The sequence below is a fragment of the Ixodes scapularis genome, unplaced genomic scaffold, assembly GCF_016920785.2.
Source record: "Ixodes scapularis isolate PalLabHiFi unplaced genomic scaffold, ASM1692078v2 PGA_scaffold2__306_contigs__length_199485367, whole genome shotgun sequence".
NCBI classification, from domain to species: domain Eukaryota; kingdom Metazoa; phylum Arthropoda; class Arachnida; order Ixodida; family Ixodidae; genus Ixodes; species Ixodes scapularis.
The window spans coordinates 83,933,982-83,949,053 of NW_024609857.1; the positions used below are offsets into that span (position 1 = coordinate 83,933,982).

A 15,072-nucleotide genomic window follows, 5' to 3' on the forward strand; every position below is an offset into this window, starting at 1 on the left:
AATCCAGCGGTTTCCCAAGGTTGACGGTGGGAAAGGGCCAAGTAAATCCATTCCGATCTGCTGGAACGGCATAGATGGGGGAGAAATCGTATGCAGAAGTCCTGACGGCTTCGTCGGCGGTTTCTTGCGTCGCTGACACTCGTGGTATGATCGAATGTATAGGTGAACGGTCTTCGGTAGCCTCGGCCAGTAGCACTTTTCTCGAATCCTGGCGAGCGTCCTGCTATAGCCACGGTGTCCAGCCGTTGGGTCGTCATGGCATCCTTGGAATATTTCGTCTCGAAGGCTGGCAGGAACAACCAACAGCATGCTGTGTTGTTGTTGACGAAGTTCTCCTTGTACAGCACCCCTTGCCGCATGAAGAATGTATGCAGGATTCTTAAGAAAGCACGGGGAACCGAACTCACTTGTCCCTCTAAGAGCTCGATGAGCGCTCGCAGTTCAGGGTCGTCTCGTTGGAGTGCTCCCATGTCGCTGACGTCCAAAGCGCCGAGGAAACACTCGTCGTCGTCGTCTTCGATACAGGCAGGACCGGCCTCGACAGGAGCTTTTGACAGGCAGTCGGCGTCATTGTGCTTCAGGCCGGACTTGTACACAACGGTCACGTCGAACTCCTGAAGTCGGAGGCTCCACCGGGCGAGGCGTCCGGAGGGGTCTTTCAGATTCGCGAGCCAGCAGAGCGAATGGTGGTCCGTGACCACGCGAAAAGGACTTCCATACAGATATGGGCGAAACTTTGTTATTGCCCAGATGACAGCAAGGCACTCCTTTTCAGTTGTAGAGTAGTTCCTCTCCGCCTTAGACAGCGTCCTACTCGCGTATGCGATGACTCGCTCTACCCCGTCCTGCCTTTGAGCTAGCACCGCGCCAAGTCCGGTGTTACTGGCGTCCGTGTGGATCTCTGTATCAGCGAACTGGTCGAAATGGCCAAGAATAGGGGGCGTCTGGAGTCTTCGTTTCAGCTCGTCGAATGACCGCTGGTGTTCGTCTGTCCATTCGAACTGTACGGCGTCTTTCGTGAGGTGCGTCAGCGGTGCGGACAGCTTGGCGAAGTCCCGAACAAATCGTCTGTAGTAGGCACAAAGCCCGAGGAATCTTCTCACGGCCTTTTTGTCAGACGGCGGCGTAAATGCAGCTATGGCGCGGGTCTTCTCGGGGTCAGGGAGAACACCTTTGTTGCTCACGACGTGGCCAAGGAACTTAAGTTCACCATAGGCGAATCGACACTTTGTTGGCTTGAGTGACAGGCCGGCGGTCTTGATGGCTTGAAGCACGGCTCGAAGTCGTTTCAGGTGCTCGTCGAAATCTCGTGAAAATACCACGACGTCGTCGAGGTAGACGAGGCAGCTCTGCCATTTCAGACCTGCCAGCACGGTGTCCATGACTCGCTGGAAGGTGGCTGGCGCAGTACAGAGCCCGAACGGCATCACTTTGAATTCGTACAGTCCGTCGGGAGTGACGAGGGCAGTTTTCTCCCGGTCACGTTCGTCGACTTCAATCTGCCAGTAGCCACTCTTCAGATCCATCCACAAAATTATCGGGAGTGGCGCAGTCGGTCTAACGTATCGTCGATGCGGGGGAGCGGATAGACGCCCTTCTTCGTCACAGCGTTCAGTCGACGATAGTCCACGCAGAACCGCAGGGTTCCGTCCTTCTTTACAAGGACGACTGGGGACGCCCATCGACTTCTTGAGGGTTGAATGATGTCGTCATCGAGCATTTCTTAGACTTGATCCTGAATCACCTTCCTTTCCTTTAAGGAGACTCGATACGGCGACTGGTGGACAGGGAGCGCGTCGTCGTCGGTAATAACGCGATGTTTCGCCATTGGTGTTTGGCGAACTTTCGACGACGTGGCAAAACAATCACTGTATTCGGCGAGGAGATCAACCAGTTGTTGGTGCTTAGGAGCTGGGAGCTCGGGGTCGATGTCGATCGGCGGCGGCGGCGTGCTGTTCTGCTGGGACGACGAGGTTTCTTCGGAGATTGCGGTGACCACGGCTGGCGCCTGAAGCTCCTCAATGTGGCCCACAGTAGTACCCTTCGTTAGGTGCTGCGGCTCCTCTCGGAAGTTTGTCACAAGAACAGTTGTACGTCCTTCTTGGAGATCCGTTACGCCTCGTGCGACGCCAATTCCTTTCTCAAGGAGCAGTTGGACGCTGCCTTCCAGAAGAGCTTCACCGTGCATGGCTGCGTCGGTTATGACGGTGACGAAAACACTCGACCGCGGCGGTAAGTTCACATGGTCGGCGATAACTCGGATCGCGGTTGAGGTCGTGTTGGTCTCCACTGGCGGTAAAACAGGCTTTCGCAGAGTCAGCTGGTTTGCCCCGAGGTCGATAACGGCGCCATACTCACAGAGAAAGTCCATTCCGAGGATAACGTCCCTCGAACAGTCTTGCAGAACGACGAACAGGGCACGTCTCACCGTGGATCTCGACGCAGGCAGTGCATCTCCCGACTGGTGTGATGAGGTACCCTCCGGCGGTTTGTATTTGTGGTCCGTCCCACGGCTTGGTGACTTTTCGAAGGCGGCGGGAGAGCCACCCGCTCAAGACTGAGTAGTCTGCTCCGGTGTCCACGAGTGCTGATGCGTCGTGGCCGTCAATGACGACGTTTAGGTTATTGGACACCGCTCCAGGGGCGTCGTTTCGGTCTCTGGTAGCGTTCGAGTGGGGGCCCTCCGACGTTCGTGGAGGATCTTGGCCTTCGGTCGTCTTCGGCAACTCCACCTCCAGGGGTTGCCGCGCCTAGTTTCCCCGGCGTGGAGCGAGGGGCGACAGGCTTTCACGTCGGGGTCGGTGCACCGGCGAAGCTGGACGTCGTGGCGAAGGTGACCGGAACTTTCGGCGGGACGCACGCCCGGGGGACTGAGGTCGTCGCAGGTACTCGTCGATCTCCCGAGGGCGTTCACCATACCGGGGGCGCAGGTCGTTTGGGTGGAATCCGCGCAGCCCGAGTCGTCGGTATGGGCATCGGCGGTACACATGGTCAGCTTCCCCGCAGTGGTAACACAGCGGGCGTCGGTCGGCCGTCCTCCAGACGTCTGTCTTCCTCGGCGCAGGATGCTCTGGGTGAACGTGCGCCTGATCTTCCTGTCGTCGGGGGTACTGCGGCGTTGGGGCGTCTCTTCGGGGTGACGACGTGGCTTGGCGGGGAGCTTGCGGCGGTCGTCGGGCCATCGTGGCGTAGCTCAACGTCGGTTCCTCCGGTGCCACCATGGTGACGGGAACCTCTGGTTGCAGCGCCCAATGCACTTCTTCTCGGACAGCCTCGGCGATGGAAAGGGTTGGTGGGCGGCTGGTAGTTGGCAGCAACCTTCGCAGTTCCTCCCGGACAACCTCTCGGATAATTTCCCGGATGTCCGGTGTACCCGGAGTGTTTTCGCCGTTAAGCAGTGTGGGTGCAGCGACGCCTGGATGTAGCTGGTAGTGGGAAGCACGTGCCTGAAGCGCGCGCTCGATGTTGGTTGCTTCGGCGATGAAAGCTTCGACGGTGGTAGGCGGGCTCCGCACAAGGCCACCGATGATGTTTTCCTTCACACCGCGCATCAAGACCCGCAGCTTTTTCTCTTCGGGAGCGGTTGGGTCGGCGCGATTCATGAGGTGGAGAACGTCTTCGACGAAGCTTGTGACGCTCTCGGTCGACCCTTGGGTTCTCGCTCGCAGGAGTTCTTCGGCACGCTGCCGTCGGTGCTGGTTGGCAAAGGTCCGTCGCAGCTCGGCCTGGAATTCTTCCCACGACGCAATGGACGCATCATGGTTCTCGAACCAGGTGCGTGCCGTGCCTTCCAGAGCAAAGTAGACGTTCTGAAGGCACTGCTCCGGTGTCCATCGGTTATGGCGGGCCACTCGTTCGTAACGTTGTAACGTTGTAGCCAATCTTCAACGTCCTCGAGGATTTCCCCGGTGAAAGGCGTCGGAGTCCGGGGTGCGACGGGCAAGTACACGACGGCAGAAGCGGCCGGGATCTCCGACTGGTTGGCCATCGCCGTTTTCTTGGGCCTCGGCTTGTCCGGCAGCAGACCGTATACAGGATCCTCTCCCTTGGTGCCGCGGCTGGTCCGAGTTTCAGGTTCCGCGATGAGTGGTCTTTTCACCGAGCCGGGAATCGAACTTGCACTGCGGGCCCTTGGAGGGGAACGCTGCACGGGCATGCGGTACCCCGCACCTCCACCAAAATGTCACGGATGACAAGTGACGAGGCGGCGAAGGACTGAGTAAACTGAACGTTTAATGGGGCGAACTTGTGCCCAAAAATAAAAGGAGAAAGAAAGATAACAACAGAGCGTCGCGGGCGTCGAAGGCGGCGAAGCAGCACGATCAAACGCTGAGGCGAGACTGACTCCTGCTTGCCACGCAGAGCCGCTTTTGTACACGCGTTGGCTTCTGGAGCATTCGACGTAGAAGGTTCGACGCGTAGAATGTTCTAACCTCGAATCAGCTAGACGGTTCTCGAATTCACCAGAACATCACATTACAGTGTCAACAAAAATCCGTAGACGCGGCCAGGAATCGAACCCTGGCCCTTCGCGTGGGAGGCAAGCGCGATAACCGTTAGGCTACGGCCGCGCTGCCTACTTTGCGCGCGGCAATATGAGGACGGAAGGAAAAAGGGTTACAGTTGCAAGGAGGCGATTAGAAGATTGGTGGAAATTATCAAGGGAAATTTAAATGATGCATAACTAACTAGCACAGCTGAGGACAGGCCGGACAGAGGAACATTGGGACTCCCTCCCGCGTGGCTCCAGCCAAAAGTCTCAACCCCGTCTCCCAGTGGTCTGGTGCTGGGGTAACGCGGACAAGGTTTGAGCAAAGGAGAATTGGCGACTCCCTCGCCGAAGGAAGGCGTTGTTGTTGTTTTTTTGCCGGTGGACATGGGCTGGTCGTTTTGGTGATATTCCACACCTACTGGAGATTGCTAGAGGAACAAAATTTGTCTTAGTAGGGCGGAAGGGATCATATGTTCGTCTTAGAAGGGCGGGAGGAATCATACCTTGGTCTTTTTAGAATTAGGCTAGGTGGCGCAAGCTACCGCCCGTTACAAAGGGTATAGCCATTAAAGGTGCCCTCCGGAGCTTTCTGCGATCGTCTGTTTATGTTGTTATATTGCGTAGTAGGTGCAAGTTAATATGTATACAAAGTTTTAGAGTACAAAACCGTTTATTAAGTAAATGGCAGTAGAAATATATCGTTACTATTTTCTCTTGAAAGACAATCGCCCATTCCCTGGCCATCGCTAAAACTTGACCAATGGAAATGCTGCATCTCGCGGTGAATGCGAACGTTATTATTGCAATACTTTTTAAGCTTGTTGTAAATTAGAGTTTGAGAAAAACGTAAACTGATTGTGGTGCGGGAAACATAGTTTGCAATTATCGTTCCAAAGCCAGCGAACTATGTTTTCTCCCCGCAAGCTTGTTGCTAGGGGGTGATGCGTCGGCGCGTCGGGTCGTCTGCTTCCCGGGGCGTGTGCAAGCGTGCGTTTGCGACACACGTGTTCCTTCTTCCCGTGGATCCCGACTCCGAAGCCAGCTTTGCGATCCTTCCACGTGAATGAGTCAAACTTTTCCTTGTCATCTGTGGAATGCGACTGCGTATTGCAGTAGTTTCTTTTATCCTTTGAGTGAGCGATTTCCCTGAAATGCCGAACGTTTGTTTCGTCAAGACGTGCCGCCATCAAACTGGGAAGAACGTTCGCAAGGGCTTGCGATTCTTCTCTTTGCCGGAGAAAGAACCACGAAGGACTGCGTGGTTACGCTGCGCCGGGCGAGGGCACGACATTGAGAACCTGCCTCTCATTCCCCGTTTTTGTGCCGAACATTTCGAGCCGACTGCTTTCCGAAAGGACGACCTGCGTCGTTCCCGTCTTCGATCAGATGCTGTGCCGACGCTTCTGCTTCCCGTCGCCGATGAGACCGACGATCCTCCCCCAAAGCGCCAAAAAGTCGTGGTGAGTTTTTCGATGGCTCAAATATTTTTGGGAGTGTCACGAACATGGCATTCTGCGTTGCGCAGTGCGGCTGCTTCTGGTATCTATATTCTGAACTAAGAACTGAGGAGGCATTTGTGTAACATGGGAATCCACATGGCATTCGTCAAGTCGATCAGTGGTGCCTAATGTTCCGGACTAGCGGTTCGAGAGCTTATCGCGCGAATGGTGCGGTGCATGGGGTTTTCTTTTTGGGTTTTATATTTTTCAAAAATCGGGGGGGAAAAAATCGGGCGCTATTTTTCCGGGCGATAATCGGGAAGAAATCGGGTTTTTCCAGAAACCATTCCGAAATTCGGATTTTTTTTCGGGATTTCTTTATCAATTACAAATACGTGCAATGTGTTATTTACATGAACAAAAGTAAACAAAATATATTATATAGGCATAGGATATGTTTCTACCTTCTGATCGGCTCTGAAGTGAATCTTTGCGGAGGTCACGCAAATCGAAGAAAATTGTAACCATCAACTGATGACCAAGGAATTAAACAGATCCAGAATGGTTCATATTTTCTATCAAGTCAGGTGATTTCAACACTGCTTTTCGGGGAGAAATCGGGTTTAACCCGATTTTCATCAGAACTATTCGGGGGAGAAAAATTAGGTATTATCGGGTTTTACCCGAAAACGAAGAACCCTATCAGCATGCACCATCTGCAGGATCGAACTCATTTGTAAAAAGAAAACACGAACAAATAAGATAAAAGGACAGAGTCATAAATCGCCTCTAATGGTACCACCATCACCACCCCCCTCTGCTATTGACCCACCCAAAGTCAATACATGTTTTCCCAGCTTGTTTACAGACAGGAACCCTTTCGTATCAGCTTAGCAAAGTTCCAAGTGTCCGTGACTACTAACAAGCAGGTTTTCTTTTATATCTACTCTTGTGAGCAAACTCAGTTTTTTTTTTCTTCTCACAATCCTGCACCCACGATTGCGTGCAAACCCGCGTTTGCAAATTTGTATGCACATAGCAAATGCACGCCATGATTTTGTTGCTTGGTGGCACTTCTGGACACTGAGAACTCATGGCAGTTGCTGTATGTTTCCCACTTGCGGCTATAAGTGCTCGTTGGTTGCATTTCCTTCAGTGGTTGGTAAATACATGTCAAGCTGCAGATTTACGTATGTATGTAATGTGACATCATATCGCGACATGAACATTTATTGTTGCTGAGCTAGAGACTGAAAATATAGATGGTAATGTAAGTTATAAAAACAAATATAAAGAGTGAGGCATCCCTTAGATTTGTATTACAGTGAGAGCTTTGGTTGAGTGCATGAAATTCTAAGCTATGGAAAGGCTACAAAACAATTCATGGATGTTTGCCATCAGCTAAAAAACTAGGCATCAAGGATGTTTGCCGCGGTGACGGCATTGTGTGGAGTGCTCGAGTTGCACCCTTTAATTTTAAAAATATGAAATGTGTAATAAACAGTGCCCTTTGCAGACTCAGGCCTCGGCAACTGGACTGCCTGCACCCTGCGAGGCAGAAATGACCCTCAGGGACTGTACTGCTGAAACAAACATCCCTGCAGTGGTGCCACCTGTCCCTGTCGCAGACGTGCCTGCACAGTCGCATCCACCCGAGTCTGCCTTCTCCACTTGTAGCAGTGGGGTGCCATATGAATGCACATCTCCTGTTCCCAGCAACATGCCAGACTCTGACGCAACCTACTCTCCGTCTCACAGCGAGGATTACGAGAGGTAAGTTGTGCATATAAACACATAGAATCTGTAAAGAATGCTTCACATGATCCCATTTCAGAATCGAGCATGGTGCATCAGCTCCACCACCACCACCAGAAGAAGAGCGCCAGTTTCTGGTGTTCGAGAGCTGCCTAAGGGAGCTTTTCAAGACGTGCCAAGAGTGCTCAAGACTGTGCCAAACAACGATCGAAACTACCGGCACACTGATCACAGTCTACAGCATCTGCCCTGTGGAGCACGTGCGCACATGGAAAAGCCAGCCCATCGTCAACGGCAGACCAGCAGGGAACATACTGCTGACCAGCCACCTGGTCTTCTCTGGAGTGAAGATTGCCCCTACGCTGCGGATGCTACGCCATATGAACGTGCAGGTCATCTCCGACTCGAGCTTCTACGAGCATCGGAAGGCCTTCGCTCTACCTGCAATCCACAAGGTGAGCAATATTCCGGGACACTGCAACTGCATTTTTTTCCCATATACCCAATTTTCCAATGAGGTACAAAACTGGAGCCCCAGTCACACTTCGGTTAAATGAATAAATATCTTCTTGTAGTATGCCACTTCAATGGTATAGTGCTAAGAGATAAAATTTTATACATCATGTTACATATGTGCCATGGGCTACTAAATCCACGATACTTTAATTTATTTCTGCTATGTGTAGTATCCTGGGGCAGTTCCCTGTCTGGCATTGGGTTGAGTGAGTCAGGTTCCCCGTGAGAGTCAAGAGACAGAGGGTGGTTGTCAGAATGGAAAAGGGTAGGGCAGCTTCGAGGTAACGGGCGGCCTGCTGCCTCTTTTATGAAATACACAAACATAAAAACACAAATCACAACCTAGCACAATCTAAGTCACATTCAAACTCGCTGCATTGTGCTTTCCTTTTTCTTTCACTCAGTCATTCATTCTACAACACTACACTATGCATACATAAACAGATGGGACTATTGTAGTATGCTCCATGCCTTTCTGAAGCAATATTTATCTGCATGAACAGGTCTGGCTGCAAGAGCAACAAGAACTTCTCAACGAGTTGCAGAACAAAGAGGTGGACATCTCTGCTGACGGGAGATTTGACTCCCCTGGGTTCTGTGCCAAGTACCTGACGTACACAGTCCACGTCGAGCAAATCAACAAGATTCTACACTCTGTCCAGGTCCAGCTAAAAGAGGCAAGTAGTCGAATTTACGTGAACCAGTTGCAACAATCTCATAATCTTTCTCTTGTGTTATGTCATCAGTTACTTCACTGCTATGCACTATTTTGGTAAAATATTCATTTCACACCTTTTTTTAGTCTGAACAGGCCATGGCCAGTGTCAACATGGAGAAGGAGGGCCTCCTCAAGCAGCTGCAATTCTTCAAGGAGAAAGGTATGTTCATGCTTAGTTCATGTATATCACTACTCGGCGGCCTTTCAGGCACTCTGTTCAAATTGGCATAATCACTTATTCTTTTGCTATCTTCGGAAACCTAATGGTGCAGGTATCAAGATCCGATCGTTGGTGACTGACCGTCACCCTGCCACACGAAAGCACATGAAGACGCACGAACCCGGGATTGACCACTTCTTTGACATATGGCACATCTCCAAAAGTAAGCAATCCTAACAGGCCATTCGTGTAGCCTTTATTTTCCAGCGATCACGCTGCAGGTTTCCCTGACACGACTCTGAATTTTAGGTGTGAAAAAGAAGCTGACAGCAGCAAGCAAACGGGCTGGATGCCAAGACCTGCAAATCTGGATCCAGACAGCTACAAACCATATGTACTGGTCAGCAAGGGCTGCAGGAGGCGACGAGAAGCTGCTCATCGACATCTGGCTCAGCATGCACAACCATGTCATCAACAAACACTCGGGGCACGAAGGAGCCTATGGAAGGTGCCTCCATGGTGACATGCCAGAGCCAACACGACCATGGATGGATCCCAGTATGTTTTTGTTCTTCCAAATGAAGGTGGTTTTTATAAAACTTGTATCATCCTCAGACTCGCAGGCCTACAACCAATTCAAGAGCATCACTGGCAACAAACTGCTCCTGAAGGACCTTGCACAGATGTCTCCACATGGCCAGACATATGCTTTGGAGGCGTTCCACAGCGTCCTGATAGACTTCGCCCCGAAGTCCCAGGCTTTCAGCCCAGAAGGCATGCTTGCAAAGTAAGTCAACCAATTTACAATCACATTTCCTTTGTTTGGACACTTTCATCCAGTCCATTGGTTACAATGCGACAAACCTGACAGTCTCTTCCTAATGATCAGATAATGGAATTGGATTGATGCCAGAATAACCACTCTTTGTAAGTGGCACACTTTACCATCACTGAAATGTAACCATCTTGCAGGACTCGACTTGCAATCCTCCATTTCAACGAAAACTCAAACCGCTGCCAAGCCGTCACACGAGAGGGCAAGCCACGTTGGTCGGTCGTAACATCAAAAGCACGAAAGGGCCACCACACAGCACGACCAGAGATTACGGATCCCACTTACAGTGAGTATAACACTAACTGCAGTGTGAATGCCTTGTCCAGAGAGCCTAGGAATGTTATCATGCAAAGGTTTGAATTCTAGAGTATGTTGGAAAGCTCATCAAGGAGGCAATGGAGAGCAGCAAACAGTGGCGGTCCCTGGCTGCTGCATCGAGGGCCAACACCGTCGTCTTCCCGGCACCGATGACTGCAGCCTACACAAGGCCTCCAAAAGAGGAACTCGTGGCAGCACGAATGTCCAGGTTCGGCCACAGTCCCCAGTAACGGCATCAAATCCCTGGTCGGGACTTCCATGCTGCCGCAGGTAAGCACACAGGACCTTGGTCCTAATCAGGGTGCAGGATAAGCAGGTGGGGAAACGGCCCATAGAAGCCTACCGCAGCGCCGTGACCGGATTGTGTACTCGTCTGCTTGCGGGTACCCCCGATTTGCAACAGATGGCGCTGCGGCGAGAGGAAAAAAATCGGAATCGGATTTGCATGGAACTTTATGGGAGAGTGCGCAAAATAAACAGAGAGCACGACAGTCTTTATTGAAAATCCACGAGAAACCATCTCCGTCAGTTTAGCCAGTCGCCCACCTGGAGTGAGAGTTTGCGGTGCTCCACATCGATGGCGCCACAGAAAAAAAGAAAACCGAGGGGTACACAATCCGGTCGCTCATTTGGCTCTCGTTTCCCCACCTGTCTATCTTACACCCTGGTCCTAATACAGCCTTGCATGGTAAGCAACCGCTTTGTTTTGCAGGACGTACGGCGAATGCAAGCAGACAGACCCAAGAGAAAACAGCCGAGCTGCAAAATGGTTCACCATTTTCCATTAGGACACCCTGACCGACAGTAAGGAGGAAGTTAGATCTGTCTGCAATCATTTTTCACAGAAATGCAGATCTCTCCTCATGAGAATGTTCCATTTTAGGGCCTAATCAAGCTGGTCATGGCATGCCTATCTCGAAACAGGGCAAGGAACTTTAGCCGGTGGCAATGTCGGAGTCACAGAAAAGTCACCAAACAGCGAGACTCAAGGCTACAGCTCAACTTGTGGTGAGGACGACACTAACTTCAGTGTGAACGCCCATCTAGCCCAACTTGGAATGTCTAGGAATGTAATTATGCAACCGTCTGAATTGTCACTGTAGGTTGGAAAGTCTGTCAACGAGGCGGACAGCAGCAGGCAGCAAAGACCTGGTTGGATCTTTCATGCTGCCAGTGGTAAGCACACAGGAGCCTCGTCCTAATGAAAACTACCATGGTAGGCAATAACCGCTTTGTTTTGCAGAACATACGGCGAATGCAAGCAGACAGACCCAGGAGAAAACAGCCGAGCTGCAAAATGGATCATCGTTTTCCGTTAGGACACCCTGACCGACAGTAAGGAGGACATTAGATCTGTCCGCAATCATTTTTCACAGAAATACAGATCTCTCCTCATGAGAATGTTCCATTTTAGGGCCTAATCAAGCTGGTCATGGCATGCCTATCTCAAAAGAGGGCAAGTAACTTTAGCCGGTGGCAATGTCGAAGTCACAGAAAAGTCACAAAACAGCGAGATTCAAGGCTACAGCTCAACTTGCGGTGAGGACGACACTAACTTCAGTGTGAACGCCCATCTAGCCCAACTTGGAATGTCTAGGAATGTAATTATGCAACAGTCTGAATTTTCACTGTAGGTTGGAAAGTCTGTCAACGAGGCGGACAGCAGCAGGGAGCAAAGACCTGGTTGGATCTTTCATGCTGCCAGTGGTAAGCACACAGGAGCCTCGTCCTAATGAAAACTACCATGGTAGGCAATAACCGCTTTGTTTTGCAGAACGTACGGCGAATGCAAGCAGACAGACCCAAGAGAAAACAGCCGAGCTGCAAAATGGATCATCGTTTTCCGTTAGGACACCCTGACCGACAGTAAGGAGGACATTAGATATGTCTGCAATCATTTTTCACAGAAATACAGATCTCTCCTCATGAGAATGTTCCATTTTAGGGCCTAATCAAGCTGGTCATGGCATGCCTATCTCAAAAGAGGGCAAGGAACTTTAGCCGGTGGCGATGTCGGACTCACAGAAAAGTCACCAAACAGCGAGACTCAAGGCTACAGCTCAACTTGCGGTGAGGACGACACTAACTTCAGTGTGAACGCCCATCTAGCCCAACTTGGAATGTCTAGGAATGTAATTATGCAAGTCTGAATTTTCACTGTTGGCTGGAAAGTCTGTCAACGAGGTGGACAGCAGCAGGAAGCAAAGACCTGGTTCTATCTTTCATGCTGCCAGTGGTAAGCACACAGGAGCCTCGTCCTAATGAAAACTACCATGGTAGGCAATAACCGCTTTGTTTTGCAGAACGTACGGCGAATGCAAGCAGACAGACCCAAGAGAAAACAGCCGAGCTGCAAAATAGATCATTGTTTTCCGTTAGGACACCCTGACCGACAGTAAGGAGGACATTAGATCTGTCTGCAATCATTTTTCACAGAAATGCAGATCTCCTCTATTGATAATGCTTGATTTTAGGGCCACGATCAAGCGTAATGGAGAGATGCAAGCATTGGCACCTGCCCTCTCAAGCCGGATTTTTCAAGCCCAGCATGGTGCACCTCTATTGTTGGCACATCAGTGCCAACAGTAGAGGCATTAGGAGATGAGGACAGGCCAGTGCTATAATTCTTCCCAGTCCATTAGCTGTAATTAGGGTTCTGCGTTCTCAGATAAACCTGATAAACTCCAAAAAACACTAGCCGTTAAAATTTTGCTGATTCAGATTCATTTGAAAAACTCAATTTTTCGGTCCCCCACCAGTCTTTATATTTCCCGGAATCTTCGAACAATTTTTGCAATTCTCCTCTTATTGCAGTGTCAACTTCCGTTGCCATGTAGCCCCTTATAATAAAAATGAGGTAGGCCCTCTACGACAGTAGATGAATACGGCGCTCTCATATGAAAATACTGCTTTACTAAATTCACAAAGTGCTGTTTTCTACCTTTCATTTGCCTCATCGAAAATGCCGAAAGACTCCGAACTTTGCGTACATAAATGGAAGCTCCAAATTGATGGTTCAAAAAAACAAAGCAAAAAAAAACACCCTCTAATTTTGCTAAAAAAAAAAATTAAATTCAAGAACGCAGGATCCTAGCTATAATTTGTGCAAGCTTTCAAGATCGAGGAAATCGGTGACCGTATTGTCATATTCATTGTGGGCACACCACAATGAAGGCGGATCAAGTGCTATTTTGAATAGCATGTAGTTCTGCACCAGAGATCCCATCCCCAGTTCACAAGCTTAGCCCATCGCAGCAGTTTTAGAAAATTAAGTATTTTCGGAACCCAACCGACACTTTTCTGAAGACTGTAACACAATGCCTTATCCATCTTTCTTTTCATGTGCTGATGAGCGGACATGCTGTGGAGACTGCACCGAGGCGGGGCAGCCCGCCCGTGTTTCCAATAAATGGGGTTTTCATCCAGGAGGTAGGCTGGTAATGCAGCAATAACATAAGTGGGGTGGTTGCATATAACACTGGAAATATTAACAGAAGTTTTTTATGGCAATTTAAAAACAGTGCTGCATTTTCCAGTCTACACCACGGTTTTCCCCCCGTCTGCAACATTTGTCTTCTGTCATTATTGACCTGCTTGCAAATAAGTGAGGCACATTAGCTAACCTTACGATTGAAATAAACTGCATTAATTTTCCAACAACTTGACTTCTCGGTACCAGAACCTGGAAGGTGTAGAAATTTGCATGACCAAAAGGAAATAATTTCATAATTGAAAACAAGTGATGCCGATGGTAGTACTAATTTTGTGATCCCCTGGATGATTTCTGCATTGTGAGGTCAATACATGGGTCGATGTAACTAGAATACTGCACTATGCCTAACTAAAAACCCGACCGAAATTGTGCCATTTCCTCAAAGTATTTGCATGATGTGAGGGTATACTTGCCAATTATAACGACAATATAAACTAACAATCGTAGTATTCACTGAAATATATAAGCAGATCCTATTTACCACCGGGAGGAAAAATCCAGGGTAACTGGGCTGTGGAGGCATAGAATATTCCATGCAGGGGATCTATTGTGCATGCTCAAAAAGCATTCCACAGCCAAGTAAAAAAAGGATTTCGCAGAAGGCTTGGACTGGAAAAGTCTATACTAGAGCACATGTTGAGAGTACAGTAATGAAATGTAGGTTGGCAATGAATTCTAAATAAAAAAGTAATACAATTTACAGCATGCCTATAGTCGGTGACAGGTCAAGAACGAAGTGGAAGCTCCTCCCACCTCTTTCCACTTTAGTAGAGCGAATGCTGGAGAGGAGGCGACCTCCTCTCCGTCGTTCGCTGCATTGAAGTGGACTATAGTCACCCAAGCAGAACGTCATTTGTTTGTCATGTTAGCCACGTCGTCATCCAGACCCTCGGAACAATCGACCACGTCCCTCTGAAAACTGCAGCAATCGCAATTCGCCTTTCTTCGCCTCATCGCACCGGCACGCTCAGACGGCTGATGTAGGGAAGCATCTTGTAGCTTCATGCAGTCAGATTTTTCCATGTTATATGCAGTTTTTCCATTTGAAAGAACAGATCCAGAAGAAAGTAGAAGTACACTGCACAACACTGTTAGTGCGAACATGACATCGGTGCTTTTTCTATCTTTACTTTAAAATGGTATTAGTGGGTGCCAAATTTTACTGCTTAGGTTAGTGTTCCAAATGAGCACTTCTCACGCCCTAGTAGTTTTGATGACAGCCTTTGGATTCTAGGAGGAAAATGAAGCAATCCGGTCGTGCGACTCAAATCAAATTTGGGGGTTTTACGTGCCAAACCAACGACGGGCATCTGGCACGCCCCAGCGGAGGACCGAGGATTAATTTC

The 15,072-nt window shown here is 49.7% G+C and overlaps 1 protein-coding gene across 4 annotated transcripts; it reads left to right on the top strand.

The window, feature by feature from the left end:
• The first annotated feature begins 5,499 nt into the window (after nucleotides 1-5,499).
• On the top strand, nucleotides 5,500-13,799 carry LOC115322732. Of its 4 annotated transcripts, none has more exons than XM_042291933.1 (15): nucleotides 5,500-5,952; nucleotides 7,448-7,704; nucleotides 7,766-8,141; nucleotides 8,706-8,879; nucleotides 9,005-9,080; nucleotides 9,193-9,303; nucleotides 9,390-9,638; nucleotides 9,696-9,867; nucleotides 10,053-10,201; nucleotides 10,269-10,503; nucleotides 10,946-11,037; nucleotides 12,179-12,303; nucleotides 12,406-12,469; nucleotides 12,537-12,628; nucleotides 12,708-13,799. In XM_042291933.1, the coding sequence occupies exons 1-11, from the start codon at nucleotides 5,644-5,646 to the stop codon at nucleotides 11,019-11,021; spliced, it is 2,184 nt and encodes a 727-aa protein (XP_042147867.1). In that variant the 5' UTR covers nucleotides 5,500-5,643; the 3' UTR covers nucleotides 11,022-11,037; nucleotides 12,179-12,303; nucleotides 12,406-12,469; nucleotides 12,537-12,628; nucleotides 12,708-13,799. The 4 variants fall into 4 exon arrangements, with proteins under 4 accessions (XP_042147867.1, XP_042147866.1, XP_042147865.1 ...); XM_042291932.1 differs by having other exon boundaries at nucleotides 12,468-12,469; XM_042291931.1 differs by having other exon boundaries at nucleotides 12,179-12,469.
• Nucleotides 13,800-15,072: the final 1,273 nt, after the last annotated feature.